Genomic DNA, 20986 nt, shown 5'->3' on the forward strand with positions numbered 1-20986 from the left:
TTGTCACCACAGTGCTAGTAGCTGTTGGTTCTGATTGGTGAGTCTCATTATAAGGGGGAATTCTGTAAAAATGTAACCCAAGGAAAGTCCTCTTCTTTACTTTTGCCTGTTCTCATTGTTTTTAGACTAGGTAGAAACTTGTCTGACTCAGATCAAGTTGAAATACCCAGGCAGGAGGAGTAGAGCTATCCTTGGGCTAGCTCTGCCAAGGGCTGGTTCAAGCAAGTGAAGGATCCCAATACCCAAGACCCCCAACCAAGCTGCACGATGCCATTTTATAATCTCAATAGGAGTGCACATTAAATGAAGTCCTTCACCAGCAGCTTGCCATATAGAATCTCATTTAATTCTTGCAAAAACCCTGAGATAGCATATCACTGTTGTAGCAATTGCACAGGTGAGAGGACCTTTGATTTTCTAAGACCTTCCACTAAACAGTTTCCAACTCCTGCACCAACACAAACACATTCATTCTCTCATTCTCTCTCTCTCTCTCTCTCTCTCTCTCTCTCTCTCACACACACACACACACACACACACACACACACACACACACACACACACAGAGCACATTCTCTTTTAATGGGTCATGGCTTTTCTGTATGTTTACATCCATCTGGTAGTGAAAAGACCTTTTGTTTTTGTTTGTTTAAGACAGGGTCTTGCCATGTAGCCCAGGCTATCCCTGAACACACAATCCTCCTTCCTTAGCCTACCAACGCTGGGATTACAAGCACACGCCCCCATGCGTGGCTTTAGAGATTCCATTGAACAATCCTGGAATCGAAAGCCCCAAGGGCAGGCTTCCACCACCAGCCTGAGTTCTTCCCAGAGCCCAGTCAAGTGTCGTTTGTTTGTCCTTTCTCCCAGAGTCTGAGATTCAACACCAGAGATGAGATCAGAATGTGTTCCCTGCCCGAACCCCAACAGGATCATTAGCAAGAACTGGGCAGAGCTCCATTTCTTGTGTTTGGGGGTAGGGTTGAAATGTTCCCAGCACACTCTGGCATCCTCCTCTGTCACGCTTCCCACTGTCACTGCATGATGCTCACACTACCCCATGATGACTGCCTTCCGTCCTGTCGACAGCACACCTGGTCTTTATGGTCTCAACCAGCAGCTGTGTGGCCTTGGGCATGTTCCTGTGGAATCTCTGTCCCCTAAGGCTGTGGTGTCTGTCTTGCTCTGAGGTCAACATTGGTCCTACACTCAGAGCTACCTCCTTGTTTTCCTGGTTCATTTTTCCTTGTATGGTCAAGGGAAAACCCCAGCTCGCCCCTTGGCTCAAAGAAAGTCCTGACTCACACAGGAGGAACAGGGAGGAGTTCAGCACTGACATTTGATTCCCATAGTCACCAAGGCCCACCAGGCCCCAGCCTACAACCCTGATCCCTTCTTTTTCTGCTGACCAGCATATTGGTTGTGAAGCCTTCTCCCTGCCCTTCTGTGTTAGTACCCTCACCCTGGTTGCCCTTCAAACTCCATCCTGTCTCTACAGTGTCTGCCATTCAAGACGTGGCTCTGGTTTTAGGCCGTCCGAGTTCTCAGAACAACCTCAGCATGTACAGATGGTCAGCAGGATGTGGTAATCAGCTTCTGGCAATAATCCCATGGGTCCCTTGCTGCCTACACCTGCAGAATGACATCATCCTACAGTCCCTCCTCTGACATCCAACTAGAGGCCCTTGCTCACTGCCGGGCCTCTTGTGGCACCAGGCACTGAGCAAGTGCGTATCTACCTATCTGTTCTTCAGCTTTTCCATGAGATGGACTCTAACCTGCCTTGCCTCAGTCTTACCTAACCTTAGTGTGATCTGACAGGGGCAGTCCTGGCTTCTGATAACAGCTTCCAGCTAGATTATAATTCTCTCTCTAAGAACCCAAGTCGGGACATCTCCCTTCTTGGATCACTGTGAGGATTGAATGACAGATCTTGGAGAAGCAGAGCCCTGGTACCTAGCGAATGCCGCTGTAACTAGTTAGGACGGGGTGGGCACACAGTGACACTCAGCAATGGTAGCCCTTGTATCAGAGGCGGTGCTGTGGAACCCTCCCCCGACCGTGACCCCAACTGTCCATAAATGAGGATCTGAATTCACCACCAGGCGTAGCCACACCCCATGCCCCCTTGAACTGTTCCTCCACCCTCGCTTCTTTACCCTGAACCTGTGCCAAGAGGGTACTGAGCTCTTACCTCGTGGGCCTGGAAGGTTCCAAGCCACCATGGAGGCTGAACTCCTGTTTTACCCCTCCATAAAGCCTCTTACTTTCCCAAACCCAGAAAGAGCTGTTCTCTAGCCCTAGAATTCCCTGATCCAAGTAAACATGAAGCTGTACACCCCTCGCTAGGCTGTGAACTGCACTAGGTAGAGAACCTGACTGCCCATGTGTCCCCCACTTGTCACTATCCTGCCTGTACTGGAAGTCAGCAAATGCTGATGGCAGCCTGCCTGTCTGCTTGTTACTTACTCGCTGGGGGCTGGAGGTATTGCATGCATTCGGGACACGTGTATCTTTAAGGGCAGCCGAGCAGCAAGGTTTATAGAGTAACCCACGGCAGCAGCAGCAGGGAGGGATAGCTGTAACGGGACTGGCAGGTTCAGGGCACAACGGTCTAAGCTGGAAGTCAGGGGCCATGGCCTCTTCATTCCCCCAGGGGCACAGTGTACGTGGCATGATGTAGGGTACCCCAGGGAGGACAGGGGCGTGGGGTACCCTCCAAAAGCCTGGGGCAGAGCTGGTGCTAAAGTCCCTATCAGTATGACTGGGATAGAGATCTCAGGGACCCTCTTAGAGTTGAGGGGAGGACCACAGCCCATCCAATGCATCCAACTGGTGTGGTTATTGCCAGCAGGCAGAGCTCCCTCCGAACAGCAGGAGGTGGGGGACCTGGGTGGGCAGGCGGGCATGGCATCAAGGACCCTGGATAGCCTAGTCCAGTGGCCCCTGGAAAATTAGGCGGACACAGCCAAGCTCTCCAGTGAGCCAAGCCCCACAAAAGGGGCAGGCCGCATGGAAAGCATGGGTGCCATGCGGCAGTGGTGTCTGGGCCCAATAGCGGGCAGTCTTCTCAGAACAGACGTGGCCACAGGGCGCAAAAGCGTGGCTGGGTGGCCCAGGGTCCAGGCAGAGACCGGCCTCCTGGCCGAGCCACAGGGGCACATAGGGTCCCACAAGGCGGCAGAGAGGACACTCGCGCTCCTGGGGGCCTCGCTCCCTCCGGCAGCCCCAGCCATGATAGCCATGGACGTGACCACAACGGACGTAGACCCAGGGTTGCTGCTTGTCGGGTGCTGTGCGGCCACGGGCTGGACTGGGGAAGGCCAAGGTGCTGAGGCCCACAGGACACTGGGGCCGTGCTGCGTTGGCCTCCTGTCGCTGGGCCTCCAGTTGTTTCAGGGTGGGTGCCCTCAGCAACCCTGCCGGAGTGCGCCACAACAGTGTGGCCCCACACAGGTCGATGAGCGAACCATCTTGCAGGACGTTGGATTCGTTTTCCACCTGCCGAAGGCAGCAGAAGGCCTTAGCCCAAGAGCTCTCTGGCCCTGCCTTCAGGCAGCCTCACCCCAGAGAAGCCACCTATCTGACCAGTGACATTCCCTTAAGAGAACACCCTAGGCCAGCAGGCCAGCTGAACCAAGGAAGACAGATGCCCCCAAATACATACAGCCCTTTATCTCAGCAGGACCCGGGCTTTGCTATCTCCACAGGTCAAATCAGGAGGTCTGGCCCAAAGCAAGGTTTTTCTGAAACGTTTTCCAGAGCTCTCCCAAAATGGCAGAAGTAGAATATGACAAAGAAAACAAATAACCTCCCAGGGGGGATACAGGTACTGAGCCCAAACTGGCTGCCCCCCAGGTCGTGGATCACAGCAAGATCTCTAGAGCCAGAGAGCCTCCGTCTGAATCCTGATCTTGCCAGTCACTGACTTAGTGTTACCAAGAAAATAATGTAACTTCTGTATCTTGGTCTCCTGGACCTCAAAGTGAATTTCATATCTCAAGTGGGCCTTGTAAAGATTAAATAAGTCAACTGAAAAAAACATGGACGATGTCTGGAATACAGTGGGCACATAACAATGTCTGGTATACAGCAGGCACATAACGAGCACATGTCTGTGTTACATTCATGTGCATGGTTTGTTTTGTTTCTTTAGTTTTTAACTTTATGGGTGTTTTGCCTGCACGTATGCCTGTGTGTTACATGTGTGCCTGGTGCCCATGGAGGCCAGAAAAGGGTGTTGGATCCCCTAGATCTAGAGTTATGCATAGCTGTAAGCTGCCATGTGGGTGCTGGGAACTAAACCTGGGTCTTCTGGAAGAATGGCTAGTGCTCTTAGCACTGAGCCGTCTCTCTAGCCCCTGATTTGATTTTGAGACAGGCTCTTGCTGTGTGCTCAGGCTGGCCGAGAACTCATAACCCTCTCATGTGCTGACGCCTGGGGAGAGTTCTGTGGTCCAGTCAAGGAATATAGCTATACGGCCCTATTTTTTTTTCCTAGAATTTACTCCCAGCTCTCAACATCAGTGCTCCAAGAAGCACCAAAGGAGCACTTCCAGGAGCAGTGTAAGAACCACTCCAAAGGCCCTTTTACTCCTGCTGGGAGAGAATAACAACACCCTCCTTATATGCGACAGACACCCTAGGAGCTGCCAACACTCTGGACTATAAACTGTTCATGCACAGGCCAAGTGTCATCCTTGGAAGAGGGTGTGATTTTCTAAGCTGCTGGCAGCCTCGAAGCCATTTGGTTCCACACAGCGCATGTGCATGGCTGCATTTCATATCACCTGCTGGATCCCCAGCTGTATAAAAGTATACCTAGTGACCTTGCTCGGGTCCTGTCTGTGTGGCAAGTGACAAGTGTCAGGAACTGTCTAAGCCTGGGGCTCGCCAAGCAGAACCTAGTGGGACTCCCTTGGGGAGAAGTGCTATAGACCCGTCTCCCAGCATGGAAAGGCAAAGAACTGCTGATGGGGGCCTGGGAAGGGAGGGGAGAGACGGAGGAAGTCACCTACCAGCTTCCCCCGCTGCTGAGCTGATCGGCTATCCCGAAGTTCGTACACATTCCCGCAAACGGAAATTTCCCTCCAGACACCCGGGGCAGAGTCCTCAGAGAAGCCACCCGCTGGGTGCATCACCAGGACCCCATTGGTTGTCAAGCCATCCATCAGACCGTCAGGAGTCCTCCACTTGGCTGCCCGCTCCTAGGACCACAGGAAGGATAAGCTCACAACTCCAAGAGTTCCCAAAAGGCTGCATGCCAGAGATGGTGTCCCCCCACCTTTGAGGTCTGGGGTTTCCCAGGGAGGATTTCAGGTCTTGGGCACCACTTGGCCTCTTTGTTCTTCCCTTTGCTTGTTCAAGAAATGGGCTGCTAAGCCTTACGAGAGGAGCGACACAAAGGATGGCTATGTACTGCCCCATCACTCCAGGACACAGCATCTCCCCAGCCTCCCTCCCCTCAGCTCTCTCTAGCCACGCTTGGGCAATCACTCACTCCAAGAAAGATGTTGCTAGAGGCATCAAAACCAGCAGCATAAATGCGGGCAGTATAGGGTGGCCGGCGGTCACAGAGGATTCGGCAGGCATAGCGAGAGATGGTACTCTGGGCAGAAGGGCCCTCCGTAGTCCCTCCGCCAGGAGATGTGTCCGTTACCACGAAGTCAATCATGTTTTCAGTAGAGCGGCCAATCTATAAGGAAGGAGGGCCAGAACACATGTGCAGACAAATTTCACAGTTTTCTCACCCAGTGTCTCAGCAGCCACCAAAACCTGAAATGCCAGTCCCAAAGAGAACAGTGCACACTGCAACCACAACGCTCCAGAGGCTAGGCCCTGTGGGCTGGCCTGCAGGTTCCTTACGTCTGACCAACTGTGGTATGAACCAATTTCTGCTCTGTGGCCCCACGGCTCTGAGAAATACCCGACTCAGTTGCTCCTCTACTGTTGACAGACCAATTAAAAGTGACACCTGAAACATTAGCAGTGAATTAAGTTTTAGTAAGAAGGTATCACCGGATAAGCTTTTAAGATTTTTTTTCTTTTTGAGACTGGGTTTCCCTATATGTATTCCTGGCTACCCTGGAACTCACTCTGCCTACCAGGCTGGCCCCAAACTCAGACATCCGCCTGCCTCTACCTCCCAGGTCCTAGGATTAAAGGCATGCACCGCCACCCAGCTCTTGTTGTTGTTGCTTTTGTCAAGCAGGGCTTCACTGTGTAGCCTGCACTGGCTTGGCACTTGCTAGGTAGAGCAGGCTAGCCTCAAGTCCACTTATGTCTACCTCCCAAGTGCTAGTATTAAAGGTATAAGCTGACACACTCTGCTTATTGTGTTTGCTTATGTATGTGTTTCTGAGTGAATTCACTGTAGCACATGTGTGCAAGCACCCGTGCAGGCCAGAGGGCATGGGCCCCCCTGGACTGAGTGACAGGCAGCTGTAAGACAGCAGACGTGGGTGCTGAGAACTGAACCTGAGTCCTTTGCAAGAGCAAGAAGTGCTCTTAACCTCTAACCTAGCTCTCTAGGCCCAAGCTAAGCAATTTATGTACAAACCTCAATCATTCCTGTCATGAGGGGGGAGGCTACTATGGGCCTCGTTTTACAGATGAGGACAACAAGACTCAGAGATGTTAAATGACTCTTGCCCAATAACACCCATGGTAAGTGTACAGAGCTAGCCCCTAAACCTAGGCACGATGAGGCTTAGCCCTGTCCTGGGAACTTCATAGCTGTATAGCCTCCTACCCTCTAGGAGTCTTGAGTCTGAGGGCTGCTGTCTCGCTATTGACTGCAACGTCAGCAACCCAGTCTAAGCCATCCTGCTTTCCCATCTGAAGGACAATCCACTCCAGTGAGTGCTCAGAAACATTTTTCCCAGGCCCTGTGGGCCTGTGGCCTGATCCCAAACTCCTGCACAGCAGAAGCTGGAAGGCTGGACATACCTGGAACATGTCTTTGTCGCTGTCATGTGTGTACTCCACTATGACGGAGTGGCTCCGGGACAGTGTGTATGAGATGCTATGCTGGCCTCGGTTACTCAGGGCCTGGAGGAGAGAAGGCAGTCACTTTCCAGGGTACAAGAGAGGTGTAAACTTCTGAGCCAGAGGCCAACTCCAGGCCCAATAGCCACTCCCAGAAAGGGGTGGCTTCATCCTGTACACAGGAGACTTGTATAGAAGGAGCTCTTAGCTGGTTCTCTTGTTTAATCTCCCAGTTACCTCAAAAAAAAATGTGCCTATGGTTCCATTTTCACCATTGGAAATTACAAGTCAGAGAGAAGAACTGGCCCTCAATCACACGGCTGCAAAGAGCAGAGACTTAACTTCCACACCAACTCTCCAAAGCCAAAGGTTTTTCCGTGGTATTGTGTGTAAGGGCTGTTCTTAGCTGCCAGCTTGGCTGTATCCAGAATGGACTAAAACCCGATGACTGGGCATGCCTGGGAGGGGTTTTTGCTTAATTCAATCATCTGAAGTGGTGAGACCTACTTCTAATCTGGGTATTTGGGGTGAGAAGACAAGCCTTTAATCAAGATCTTATGGAGAGGGGAGATCCACCTTTAATCTGGGCCACACCTTCTGCTGGCTGCCTATACATACAGGACAAAGAAAGGAAGTCCTCTCTTTGCCAGCTTGCTCTCCCTCTCCCGAGCAAGTCCATTCCATCACTGGCACGACAGCCCACTGTTCAGGATTCAGATGAAGACCAGCTGAGACATCCATCCTTATACACTGAGCAACTACAGGATCCTCAGACCTTCCATTGGCAGCCACTGTTGGATTAGCAGGACTACAGCCTGTAAGCTATTCTAATAAATTCCCCATAGACAGACACAGACAGACAGACAGACAGACAGACAGACATGCATTCTATAGTTCTATTTCTCTAGAGAACCCTGACTAACACATTGTGTGAACATCACATTCCACTCTTGCAACCTCAGTTACCTCTAAAATAATGCTGATAGGCGCTAGAGAGATGGCTCAGTGATTCGGATCACTGGCTGCTCTTGCAGTAGTCCCTGGTTTGATACCTAACACCCATATGGCAGCTTACAAGGGTCTGCATCTCCAGGCCCATACCCTCTTCTGGCCTCCACAGGTACTGCATGCTGACAGTGCATAGACATTCATGCAGGCAAAACCATACACATAAAAATAAATTTTAAAAATTTTCAGTAAGTAAAATTTCTAACCAACGAATGGGTATGGCAGCCAAGGAAACATCTGAAAGGCTGTCAAGGGTTGGGCATACTGCAGAGAATGTTTGTCCATGGGTGTGTCCACAAAGGCCATTGGGTGTCCGCTATCACTCTGATTTATGTCTCTCACTGAACCTTGAGCTTGTGGTTTTGGGTTAGGATGAGGGCCAGCAAGCCCCAGCTATCCCTGTCTTTGCCCTCAACAGTCCTGGGGTTATAGGCATATGTGCCTTTAATTTATGAGTGCCAGGGATCCAAACTCAAATCCTCATGCTTGCACAGCAAGCCTTCTTACCCTACTGAGCCATCATCTCCCAGACCCATCACCACAATTGGGAGGGAGTGAGTAATGACACAGTGGGCTGCCCTTCTCCACAAAGGCCCTGGCAGGTGGGTCCAGGAAGACTGAAGACCTAGGCCTGGGCATAGGACGGGATGGCATTCGGTCACTGGGATGAGTGGCTTGCCTTGGAGACGAGTGGTGTGGAGATGTGGTGCATGACATCTGGCTTCACTCCGTTGGCATGTGGCCGGCGGCTCAGTGCCAGGCGGCTTCGGCGGCGGCCCTTGTCCCCACTTGACAGACACCCATTGTAGCTGTGGATGTGGTGGTGGGGAGATGGTAGGAGGAGAGAAAGGAGGAGAGAGTGAGAGCCCTTAGGAGACCTGAAGGAAACTGCCAACCTGGGGCAGACCCCACCTTGATGAACAAGGGATAGAACCATCTAAAGCTAGAGAAGCCCAGAATACCAAATGGCTGAATTGAGGGGTGGGAGGTGAGGGTCCCTACTTCAGTGAGCCAAGTTCCCTGCACGTCTCTGGTAGAGCTGATGCACCACAGCCATGCTCAGCGGAGGAAAGGACTCAGTTTCTCAAGGAACCCAGGTACCACCTGCCATGACCCAGGCACAAGTCAATACACTCAAGCCCAGTCGGGGGAGGGGAGAGAATCCCAGGATCAAAATTCCAGGAGAGGAAACACCTACATCAGGCCTTGAAGAACTGTAAAGACTTCAACTGCAGCAAAGGATCTTTCAACATACGATGCCCATAAATGAGCAAGAAGGCAGCTTCTAACACCACTCCTTCCATTGTCTCCACCTTGTCTAATTTTCAACCTTCCTTCCCAGCTTTTATTCAGGGGGAATGGCTATGAGAAGCAAGGATGAGGTGAGCCATTGTCTTGATGGCTGCGGTAGATGGCTGCCTCTGTGCCCGGTCCTTCATGTTTTTAATTACCTAATGGAGTCTGCACAATGTCCTGCCAGGCAAGTGTCTTTCTTCCTATCTTATAAATTAGACAAGTCAAGGCCCAGGAAGGGAAAATGAGTTGTCTCAAGCTAAGAAGCAAAAATAATAGCAACGAAAAAGGCCGGATTGTGTGTGGACTGTAGTCACACTCACCTAGATTTGCCAAAGTCCTGAAAGCTATCAGGTACTGAGCCAAGGCCCTGAGACTGGCAGGGATCAGTGAGACTAGGATTTACACTCGGGTGGAATGAGTAACAGGCTAAGAATGCTTTTCTCTAAGTAGCGGAAAGCCACAGAAAAATTTGGAGAAGGACATAGCAGTTGCCAACTACAGGGCTGGGGATGTAGCTCAGAGAATAGAGTGCTTGCCTAGCATGAACGATGCCCTGAGTTCAAATCCCAGCACCACATGTGCGCAGTCTGCTGGTCCACGCCTGTTATCCCAGCACTTGGGAGGAAGGAGGAACTCAAGGTCATCCCCAGCTACACAGGGAGAATGATGGAAGCCAGCCTGGGCTATGTGAGACCCTGTCTCACACAGGGAGAAAATAGGATGCCAAACACAAGACCAATTAGAATTTCCTGGTGAGTTTGTTAAATCCGTAGTCTCTAGATCCATCCGATTCTGCCTTTTGAGGTGAGGGTCTTTCTATATCTCCTATGTTCTTTTCTCTTTTCTCTTTTCTCTCTCCCTCACTCCATCTCTCGTCTTTTTGTTGATTTTCGGGACAAGGTCTTAGGCAACACAGTTGCTCCCTCCTGAATGCTGGGATTACAAGCATGTGCACTATACCGGACCATGTGTGATTTCCATGTGTTCCCTAGTAGCTCTGATACACAGTGAGGGTTTCCTGCTCTTCTCAGGACAGAGAGCTGCCTGGAACCCAGAGAGAAATACAGTCCTTCCTTCTGTCAGGACATGAAGCAGCTGCTCCTCAGATATAAGCTCCTCTGTGAGGAACATCTCTTTTACCCTCTGAGCACTTCTCATGCACACACTGGCAGCAGCAAGTCTAGGGGAGACAGGCCAGGATGCAGACTGAGGCCTCTCAGGAGCCTAGCACACACCCACTCTTCCACTGTCACACAACCTCTATAAAATGGAACTCATTGTCAGGACCCACTTGGAATGTTGATTTTGAGAACTGAACAAGAGAGAGTGCTTTAAAATGCCTGACAGAGTTTGCCACGGTTACAGCAAGGTCTTGATATGAGTTAGTTATTATGGGTATTTGAAAATAAAAGGTGGGGCTGGGGATTTAGCTCAGTGGTAGAGCGCTTACCTAGGAAGCGCAAGGCCCTGGGTTCGGTCCCCAGCTCCGAAAAAAAGAACCAAAAAAAAAAAAGAAAGAAAGAAAATAAAAGGTAAGGTGTTGCATACAAGTCACCAAACACCAGCCATTGTGATGTACTGTTAATCTTCATCATGAGCCGACAGCCGATTGGGACAGGGAGACGGCTCTGTCCCATCTGAGGAAAGAGTTTCATGGGAGATGCAGGCATCCCGGCAGGCAAAGACCAGAAAGAGACAGGGCCCGTCCAACTATCAAGTCTCATCAATTTCTCTCTAGGAACCTCCACTTCCTATCTGCAACACGAGGGTGAGCTGCAGTTTAGTGCTAGTGTGCTAGATCTACGGTTGGGAAGATCTGGGTTCAAACCCCAGCCTTCCCATTTACCAGCTGTGTGCCCTTGGGTCAGTCACTGTCCCTCTCTGGGCCTCGATTACCTCATGTCCTTCATCACAGCATCTTTGTGAGGATTGGAATGAAATAGTATCCACAGAAAGGTGTGGCACCGCCTGCCTCCCAGACACTTGGGATGAGCTGGGTACCAGTCTACGTACTTTACAGAAATCTCTTTCTCCTTTCCTTCCTGCAGGTGACCTTTGGGAGGTCAGTACCAACCCTGTCTTCAAGATGTGACACAGAGGCATGGGAAAGTTTGGCAACTTGCCGAAGTAGAATTGAGACCAAGCAGTTTTGTGCAGAATCAGAATTCTTTTCCCCACACTTATATACAGTAGGTGTTATACAGACTTTTTTTCTGCTATTCTTTTTCTCGGCTGACTGCAAACTGTGGTGAGCAGGTGTAAGAATCGTCTGAGGCTGCTGGTTGTGGCGCACGCCTTTAACCTCAGTGTTCGGGAGGCAGAGGCAGGTGGATCTCTGAGCTCAGGGCTAGCCTGGTCTACTGATCAAGTTCCAGGCCAGAGAAATCCTGTCTCCAAAACAAAACAACAGAAATGGGTTTGATCAACTTCGTTCTTCATCTGGGAAGAGCAGCGGGTGCACAGTTGTCTCGGCTGACCCGAGGGGGTAGTAACCCATGCACATCACTCCTGGACTAGGAGGCTCACCCCAGAACGATGAGTTCACCATACTTGATGGGTTCCTCGCCTGGCAGTGCTTCTTCACCAGGAGAAGAGAGGATGCACGAGCCCTTGTCCCCCGGGTGCTGGAGGTCTGAGGTTCGGGGGGATCCCACTTCAGGGTTTCCTTCCAGCACCATGCTGAGCAGAGTGGAAGAAGAGAAAAGAACTTTGAAACTTCCCACCCCAACTCCTCTCAAGCTCTGGCTAGAGGTAAGGACCCTTAGCCTAAGGCAAGATTGGCCCTTCAATACTTGTTATTATAACTACTTCTGCTTCCCCTAAATGGTGAGGTTACTGGGATACCACGGAGGGGGGCTGGTGAGACAGGATCAAGAAAGAAATGGCAAAGTCAGAGTTGGAGTATTTGGTTAGAGCAATATACCAACTTTGGTTGGAATGTTCTTGGCGGAGGGGCAGAACTTACCTTACCTCTAGACTCAGACTTAATTCCTGGCTTATGCTCAGTTACCCACTCTGTCGGGTTCTTGGGTCTATGTGTTCACTCTAATTTTATTGCCTTTTTTTGCAGGGCTAGGCCTCTGTCAGTCTGTCTGTTCTCAATGACTCTCTGCCCTCCCAGCACATCCTTTTCTGCCTCTTCGCTCCCTACTTCTATCCACCTGCATTCCTCTGTCTGCCCTTCTCTCACCACCCACCTGCCTCAGTCTCCCCATCTTGGCCTGGCACTGCAGGCAGGCAGGCCTCCAGAGCCCTCCCTCCCTCAGGTGTCTGTCTGCGGTCCTCAGGCCGCTTCGGTCTCGGGAGGCCTGTGGGGGCGGCGCTCCCCAGTCGGGCACCCCCTGCAGCAGAGCCAGGTCGCCCTCAGGCTGCCTACTTAATAACCCCAACGTTGGAGGAACTGCGCAGAGGCAGGCCCGCACCCCGTGCTAGGAAAGGGCACAATGACAGCCCAGCGCATACGCAGATACACCAGGCGGCCCCTCACAAATACGCGCGCGCACGCAGTCAGTACCTCACACCCCTAGCACCGCCGGCAGTGCCCAGACGTGCGCAGCAAATCCAAGACCTGCTACGGCAGGGACGCGCCTACGCGCTAACAGCCACAGTCGCCAGCCCTCAGACCCGCTCCCTTAACCCGGCCACCCCCAGATACTCAAACACGCCCCCAGCGCACGCCCAGTACAGCCCCCTGCCCCTCACCTCGCCCGCCTCACCTGACGGCGTTCTGGGGCTCTCAGTGCGCTGCCGGCTCCCACCCGCCTCACCTCTACTGCGCCCTGGGACTGCTGCGGCGGGATGGGCCCGGCCCGCGGCTGCTCGGTGCAGCCTCGTCACGGGGACACTCGGGGCCCGGAGGAAGAGGGATGTGCACACAAGCCCTCACGCTCCACCCCGTACCCCTACGTTCCGCCCCGGCTCCGCCCCCTAGAGGCCCCGCCTTACCCCGAGGCTCCGCCTCCTGCGGCTTAGCCAAGTTGTAGTCTGTGAAGCTAAAGAGGTTTTCAGGAACCCTCGCCCCTTTCTTTCTGAGTCCCGCCCCGGGAACCAAAGAAGTTCTGTTCGCGATTCCCACTGTAGGAGTCCCTATCCTCTCCTGGCTGGCTGAGGGACTCCCCTTGGTCTACAAGACCCCTCTCTTATTCCAGGCTCCAGACACCTCACTCTCGTTCCAGGGTCTCCTGGGTTCTCTCCAAGACCGGAGCCTCCTTTCACACAGTAATCTAGAGGCTCCTTTTCCCAGCCTAAGACTGGCGACTCCCCACCTCCTGCTCCAAAACCCCGCCTTTCATATGCGGAAACCTCGGGAGTACAGGGGAGCCCAGAGCTAACAGAGGGAAGGAAACTACTAGAAGAGGCGGAGGAAGAAGGTGCGTCACCCGCGGAGGCTGAGGAAAGCCACTGCGGTTGTCTTGAGTGCAGATTTGTCTGTCAATTCAGCTTGACCACTTTATCTCTATGCAACAGTCAGTGAGCTCTGGCCTCCTTGGTGTCCAGAGACAGGCACCCCTGCCCTCTCCTCTCAACAGTACGCTCCTATCCTTAGCAAAGCCTCAAAGAGAAACCGGGTGCTCGGTCTCTCAGGGCCACAGGCGTTCAAAACATTTCTTCTGTCTATACCAAGCTCTCTGGGTTGAATTTGAGCAAATTAAGTCCTGTAATCCCTGGGAGGCCGATACAATAATTGTGTCCCGTCACCCCTGCCCCCAACACCATGAAACAGATTTACAGAAATGGCTTGCTAAACAGGAGCCAAGAGAGGATCTGACCCATGGCTTCACACAGCTCAGCAAACCCTTTACCAACATCTCCAACCCTTGAACGTCTCACTTTATTTTTGTTGTTGTCTGCTTTCTTTTAAAACTTTAAACCCATTGTATTTTTATGTATATGAGTATTTTGCTTGCGCGTGTCTGTGCACCACTTGTATGCCTGCCTACTGCCAGCAGAGGCCAGAAACTCGGACTCCCTGGGACTGGAGTTACAAATGATTGTGAACCACCATGTCAGTGCTAAGAATCAAACCCAGGCCCTCTGAAAGAGCAGCCATTGCAGTGGTTACTGCAGTGGTTACTGAGCCATTTCTCCAGCCCCCTTACTTGTTTGTTTGTTTGTTTGTTTGTTTGTTTGTTTGTTTGTTTTGAGACAGGGGTCTCACCAAGTAGCCCTGAATGGCCTGGAGCTCACAGAAACCTGCTTTCCTCTGCCTCCCAAAAGCTGGAATTAAAAGCAAGGGATGCCAAGCCTGATGAACTCCTAACTTTGAAAGCCGCCATGATACAGAGCTGGAAGGACAAAGTCTCAGATGCAGTCTCTCCTGCTTAGTATCGCCTGGTCTGGAACGATATCCCCCAGTGGCCAATTAATCCCTGAATTCATTTGTTTTGAGGCAGGATTCTATGCAGTTCGGGCTATTGATTGAACTCAAGCTCAGAGGATGACCTTCTGAGTCCCCTGACTCCACTTTCCAAGTGCTGGGAGCTACCACACCCAGTTAACTCAGTGCCTGGGGTCAAACACAGTGATTCATAGGTGGTAGGCTAACACTTTACCAACTGAGCTACACCTCTGCCTAATCCGAGCCTGAAATGTGTTTTATGAGGGAATCAAGGACCTGTGACTTCTGCTGCAAAGGTTGAGTGGAAGTTGGCCCACTCGTTCCTAAGAGGGAGCAAATGCAGTCTCACTCCCAAATTCCCAGACTCTCTAAGCCCCACATCCACTTGGCTAACTCCCTGCCCAAGACCAACTGCTCTGCCAACTGTTTTGAGGACCAGCAGTCAAAGAAACTCACTCACTGGTCATCCAGGAACCTCCTAGATGCCACCCAGAAGGCCACACAAATCCCTCACTGGAGGGTGGTTTCAATTCCGAAGGCCTGTAGTATGGAGGCAGTCCTCCTCTTGTATCCCAACACTCTGTCTGCCCAAGAAGCTCCTTAGGACCATGTACTGAACTATTATTTTTGACTTCGGTTTATATATAGGAAATGGAGCCCCAGAGAGGGAGGGAAGCTTGCTCCAGGTTTCACAAGTACGGAACAGCCAACAACTGGAGCTGCCACCATGACCACCCAGCAGGATTGAGAGTTTGCCAAGACTCGAAGGTTTCTTCTAGGTGACAGTTTCCTGGTACACCTGATAAGTCCTGGTGTGGGGAGGGGAAGGGCTCCAACACCACGAATTTTATTCCAGCATTCAAAAGGTATCAGCAAGCAGACTTCTATACATTCAAAGCCATCCTGGTCTACACAGTAAGTTCCAGGCTAGCCAGTTCCAAGACAAAAGATCTGACACCCTCTTAAGGCCTCTGTGGGCATGTGCATGCACATGGACATACATACACACAGACACATAAAATAAAACAAATCTTTTTAAAAAAAAAATAAAGAAACTACAACAAACAAAAGGCAACAGCAGCAAACTCCTGGCTGGGCATTTGGGAGAGACAAGGGAGAACTGAATGAGCAGTCCTAAGCCTGTGCTGGGGGCCAGAGGGTGGGCTTGAAAAGACAGGCTCCTCTGTTGTGGGTTGCCCTGGTACTGTTTGTATTTTGATGCTAATCCTGACCACCCCTACCCCCACCCCAAGAGGGCAGTGGAAGGGAAAGATGATGCTGGAAGTTTTAGAGAAGGAGAGAGAGGAAGGAGGGAGGAAGGAGAGATGATGGAAGGGGGGTAGGGGCAAGAGAGAGAGGAAGGTGGAGGAAGAGGAGGTGGAAGGATGATGGAGCAGAGCCACGTGGCCTGCAGGAGCCACAAGTATCAAGGGCTCTCCTAGCTGGGGAGTAGAGCAGTGTAGTGGTGAATCTGCCCAGTCTAGGTGTGCAGCTAATAAATATTATAACTGAGCTGTGTGTTCTTCACACAGGCTTATTGGGGTTGGAGATTTACTGACATGGATCTGGCTAGTATTAAATATTAAGGCTGACTGGTATTTTCCATTTGTGACGGTTTAGGTGGATTTGAAATTACACGCAGTACCTCTTACGTGGATTAGGGCTACAAAGCAGAGGTCTGGCCTTACCTGCTATCACTCCGTCAAGAGTAACAGCGGTGTGTGCGCTTTGTGCTGCATCCACCACCACAAATCAAGGCGTTATTGACATGGGAGAGCCTTGGCATTTATATGCTTCAGAAGACTGAGAGAGGTCAGGAGGTCCACAGGGGACTCACAGCCGAGAAGAAGGCCCGGGGTATCTGGATTTGACAAGCAGAACAGCAAAATGCAAGCATCTCTGTAGAGTCTAACATGGACAACAAGGAGGTTCTTGAGACACTGACGTCCAGGCCTCCGGCTCACCCCAGGGCTATGGCTCTAGGGCAACATCCTGAAGTCAGCGAGGTCATCACAAGTATGAGAGAAGTGGATGACTCAAGGCTGAGCTGAGGGGCTGGAGAGATGCTGGCTCATGGTTAAGAACACTGGTTGCTCTTGCAGTGGACTCAAGTTCAGTTCCCAGAATCCATATGATGATTCACAGCCATCAGTAACTTGAGTTCCAAGGGAATCAGATGTGTTTGTGGTACATACGCATACATGCAAGCAAAGCCCTAATACACACAAACATAAATAAACCAAAAAAATCATGGCAGGGCTTTCAGGGGTCCCGCTGGGGGTTAGGAATAAGAACATGGAGACATGTGTATAGTGTAAGGCTGCAGGCCTGTTGCTGGGGCAGTCCCTCAGCTCATCCACCAGTCCCTGCCACTGCGGTTCTCCACATGGCTCTCTCTGCTCTACCCCTCTGCCCTGCTCTCATTCTGCCTCAGTCCCTCTGATCTCACTTCCTGTGCCTCAGTCACCAGCACTTTACTGCTCAAATGTCAGGCTTCTTTCTCAAACAAAAAAGCTGTTAGCACAGTGGGAGAGATTCTGTAGCTTACCCTGAACCTATCAGCATCAGTACTGTTGCCTTTTGACCAGACTGAGGGCTACAGCCTCCTCCACAGGCCCCCCTCCACAGGGCCCCCTCCACAGGGCCCCCTCCACAGGGCCCCCTCCACAGCAGCTTGCCTTTCTCTTTAGACAAGTGAGGAAGCAGCAAACATTTACATATCCTGCCGGCCTGGTGCCCTTGGCACAACAATGAACAAGTGAGACTTCAGGGACACTCCATAGTCAGTTTATAAAATATGTATGGGGAGTTATCCCAACATCTCCCCCTTTTAGTCCAAGAAGTGGCTTTATCTTTAACATCAATAAAATATAGCCGGGGTTGGGGATTTAGCTCAGTGGTAGAGCGCTTGCCTAGGAAGCGCAAGGCCCTGGGTTCGATCCCCAGCTCCGAATAAATAAATAAATAAATAAATAAATAAATAAATAAATAAATAAATAAATAAATAAATAAAATATAGCCGATAAGAACAATTACGAGAATTATCAGGGTCAGAATTATATTTACAATGTCCAGTCCATTTGCAGCTGGCAACTTTGGAGAAAATATTCTAGTCTCTATCTGAAACATCTCGTTCTTTTTCTATATCTTAAATCACTTTCTTACCACTTTTCTATGTCCTTCGATCTTCATATTTTTGCATTTACCAACCCTCTTAGACCCTAAACTACTTCCTTAAATCTTCACAACTTAAGCTTCTTCTCTTTTCTGAATCTGGTAATGAGGTAGACTGAGACAGACATGCAGCTCTAGGAGAGCAAGGCCTGAGTTTTACACAGGAAGAGAATCGAGAAGGCATCTGAAGCCTTGGTCTCTGCTGTTAAACAGGTAAAACCATAACTAGTCTAGTCTTCAACTTCATCAGAGACCTGAGAAGGATGAACTTCACCTGAGCAAACAGGAAATGCAGAGCAAGCAGCCTCCGAATCTAATAAAAACGACAGGACTTGTTGTCTCCCTGGACAGTCACCCAAGGTTCCTGTGTCTGACAGACTTTTTTTGTGAGGCAGGAACTTGGGGGTACTGTCCTACCTTGCCTAGGAAAAGTGGGACAATTGACTCCCTAGTGTCCAGTTCGTCCACAGTTTGTATGGCTGCTGTCAGTAGTCAAGGTCATGGGTTGATTATAGCCCAGGAGTCAGCTTTGCCACATTTAAAGCAAACTCCAGATGCTGATCTGTGCACATCGACATCTTTGGAGGAAATTAAGAGTGCTGCTGGGAACTGGTGTGTCTATCATAAAAGGTTTTTATTAAACATTTTAGGTGCCATATTCTGCAGACTTCTGAAGTGCTTGAGGATCATCTATTTGAACTATATGTAAATAGACAAAATTAGCTTCTTTCTTTTTTTGTCATTTTTTTCTTTATTAACTTGAGTATTTCTTATTTATATTTCGATTGTTATTCCCTTTCCCAGTTTCCGGGCCAACATCCCCCTAACCCCTCTCCCTCCCCTTCTATATGGGGTGTTCCCCTCCCCATCCTCCCCCCATTACCACCCTCCCCCCAACAATCACATTCACTGGGGGTCAGTCCATGTATAGTCTTTAGGTAGTGGCTTAGTCCCTGGAAGCTCTGGTTGCTTGGCATTGTTGTTCATATGGGGTCTCGAGCCCCTTCAAGCTCTTCCAGTCCTTTCTCTGATTTCTTCAACGGGGGTCCAGTTCTCAGTTCAGTGGTTTGCTGCTGGCATTCGCCTATGTATTTGCTGTATTCTGGCTGTGTCTCTCAGGAGAGATCTACATCCGGTTCCTGTCGGCCTGCATTTCTTTGCTTCATCCATCTTGTCTAATTGGATGGCTGTATATGTATGGGCCACATGTGGGGCAGGCTCTGAATGGGTGTTCCTTCTGTCTCTGTTTTAATCTTTGCCTCCCTATTCCCTGCCAAGGGTATTCTTGTTCCCCTTTTAAAGAAGGAGTGAAACATTCGCATTTTGGTCATCCTTCTTGAATTTCACATGTTCTGAGCATCTAGGGTAATTCGAACATTTGGGCTAATAGCCACTTATCAATGAGTGCTTACCATGTGTGTTTTTCTGTGATTGGGTTACCTCACTCAGGATGATATTTTCCAGTTCCATCCATTTGCTTATGAACTTCATAAAGTCATTGTTTTTGAAAGCTGAGTAGTATTCCATTGTGTAGATGTACCACATTTTCTGTATCCATTCTTCTGTAGAAGGGCATCTGGGTTCTTTCCAGCCTCTGGCTATTATAAATAAGGCTGCTATGAACATAGTGGAGCACGTGTCTTTGTTATATATTGGGGCATCTTTTGGGTATATGCCCAAGAGAGGTATAGCTGGGTCCTCAGGCAGTTCAATGTCCAATTTTCTGAGGAACCTCCAGACTGATTTCCAGAATGGTTGTACCAGTCTGCAATCCCACCAACAATGGAGGAGTGTTCCTCTTTCTCCACATCCTCACCAGCATGTGCTGTCACCTGAGTTTTTGATCTTAGCCATTCTCACTGGTATGAGGTGAAATCTCAGGGTTGTTTTGATTTGCATTTCCCTTATGACTAAAGATGTTGAACATTTCTTTAGGTGTTTCTCAGCCATTCGGCATTCCTCAGCTGTGAATTCTTTGTTTGCTCTGAACCCCATTTTTAATAGGGTTATTTGTCTCCCTGCGGTCTAACTTCTTGAGTTCTTTGTATATTTTGGATATAAGGCCTCTATCTGTTGTAGGATTGGTAAAGATCTTTTCCCAATCTGTTGGTTGCTGTTTTGTCCTAACCACAGTGTCGTTTGCCTTACAGAAGCTTTGCAGTTTTATGAGATCCCATTTGTTGATTCTTGATCTTAGAGCATAAGCCATTGGTGTTTTGTTCAGGAAATTTTCTCCAATGCCCATGTGTTCGAGATGCTTCCCCACTTTTTCTTCTATTAGTTTGAGTGTATCTGGTTTGATGTGGAGGTCCTTGATCCACTTGGACTTAAGCTTTGTACAGGGTGATAAGCATGGATCGATCTGCATTCTTCTACATGTTGACCTCCAGTTGAACCAGCACCATTTGCTGAAAATGCCATCTTTTTTTTTTTTTTTTTGGTTCTTTTTTTTGGAGCTGAGGACCGAACCCAGGGCCTTGCGCTTCCTAGGCAAGCGCTCTACCACTGAGCTAAATCCCCAACCCCGCCATCTTTTTTCTATTGAATGGTTTTGGCTCCTTTGTCAAAAATCAAGTGACCATAGGTGTGTGGGTTCATTTCTGGGTCTTCAATTCTATTCCATTGGTCTATCTGTCTGTCTCTGTATCAATACCATGCAGTTTTTATCACTATTGCTCTGTAATACTGCTTGAGTTCAGGGATAGTGATTCCGCCAGAAGTCCTTTTACTGTTGAGGATGGTTTTAGCTATCCTGGGTTTTTTGTTATTCCAAAAAAATTGTTCTGTCTAACTCTTTGAAGAATTGGATTGGTATTTTGATGGGGATTGCATTGAATCTGTAGATCGCTTTTGGTAAAATGGCCATTTTAACTATATTAATCCTGCCAATCCATGAGCATGGGAGATCTTTCCATCTTCTGAGGTCTTCTTCAATTTCTTTCTTCAGAGGCTTGAAGTTCTTATTGTACAGATCTTTTACTTGCTCGGTTAAAGTCACACCGAGATACTTTATATTATTTGGGACTATTATGAAGGGTGTTGTTTCCCTAATTTCTTTCTCGGCTTGTTTCTCTTTTGTGTAGAGGAAGGCTACTGATTTATTTGAGTTAATTTTATACCCAGCCACGTTGCTGAAGTTGTTTATCAGCTTTAGTACTTCTCTGGTGGAACTTTTGGGATCAC

The 20986-nt window shown here is 49.7% G+C and overlaps 1 protein-coding gene and 1 long non-coding RNA gene across 3 annotated transcripts in view; one reads left to right on the forward strand and one right to left on the reverse strand.

Moving 5' to 3' along the window:
• The window catches only part of LOC148007856 (uncharacterized), a 112833-nt gene that overhangs the window by 67189 nt on the left and 24658 nt on the right, over nucleotides 1-20986 (forward strand). The window lies entirely within an intron of this gene.
• On the reverse strand, nucleotides 325-13148 carry Peli3 (pellino E3 ubiquitin protein ligase family member 3). 2 transcript variants are annotated; one of them, NM_001127542.1, is made up of 7 exons: nucleotides 13008-13148; nucleotides 11818-11970; nucleotides 8675-8804; nucleotides 6949-7050; nucleotides 5501-5695; nucleotides 5019-5207; nucleotides 2519-3501 (listed from the first exon to the last, which is right to left on the reverse strand). In NM_001127542.1, exons 2-7 carry the CDS (start codon nucleotides 11967-11969, stop codon nucleotides 2932-2934), a joined length of 1338 nt encoding a protein of 445 aa, NP_001121014.1. In that variant the 5' UTR covers nucleotide 11970; nucleotides 13008-13148; the 3' UTR covers nucleotides 2519-2931. The 2 variants fall into 2 exon arrangements, with proteins under 2 accessions (XP_087418981.1, NP_001121014.1); XM_087562855.1 differs by lacking the exon at nucleotides 8675-8804 and having other exon boundaries at nucleotides 325-3501; nucleotides 13008-13138.

The sequence above is a fragment of the Rattus norvegicus genome, chromosome 1, assembly GCF_021556685.1.
Source record: "Rattus norvegicus strain SHRSP/BbbUtx chromosome 1, alternate assembly SHRSP_T2T, whole genome shotgun sequence".
Classification (NCBI taxonomy): Eukaryota; Metazoa; Chordata; class Mammalia; order Rodentia; family Muridae; genus Rattus; species Rattus norvegicus.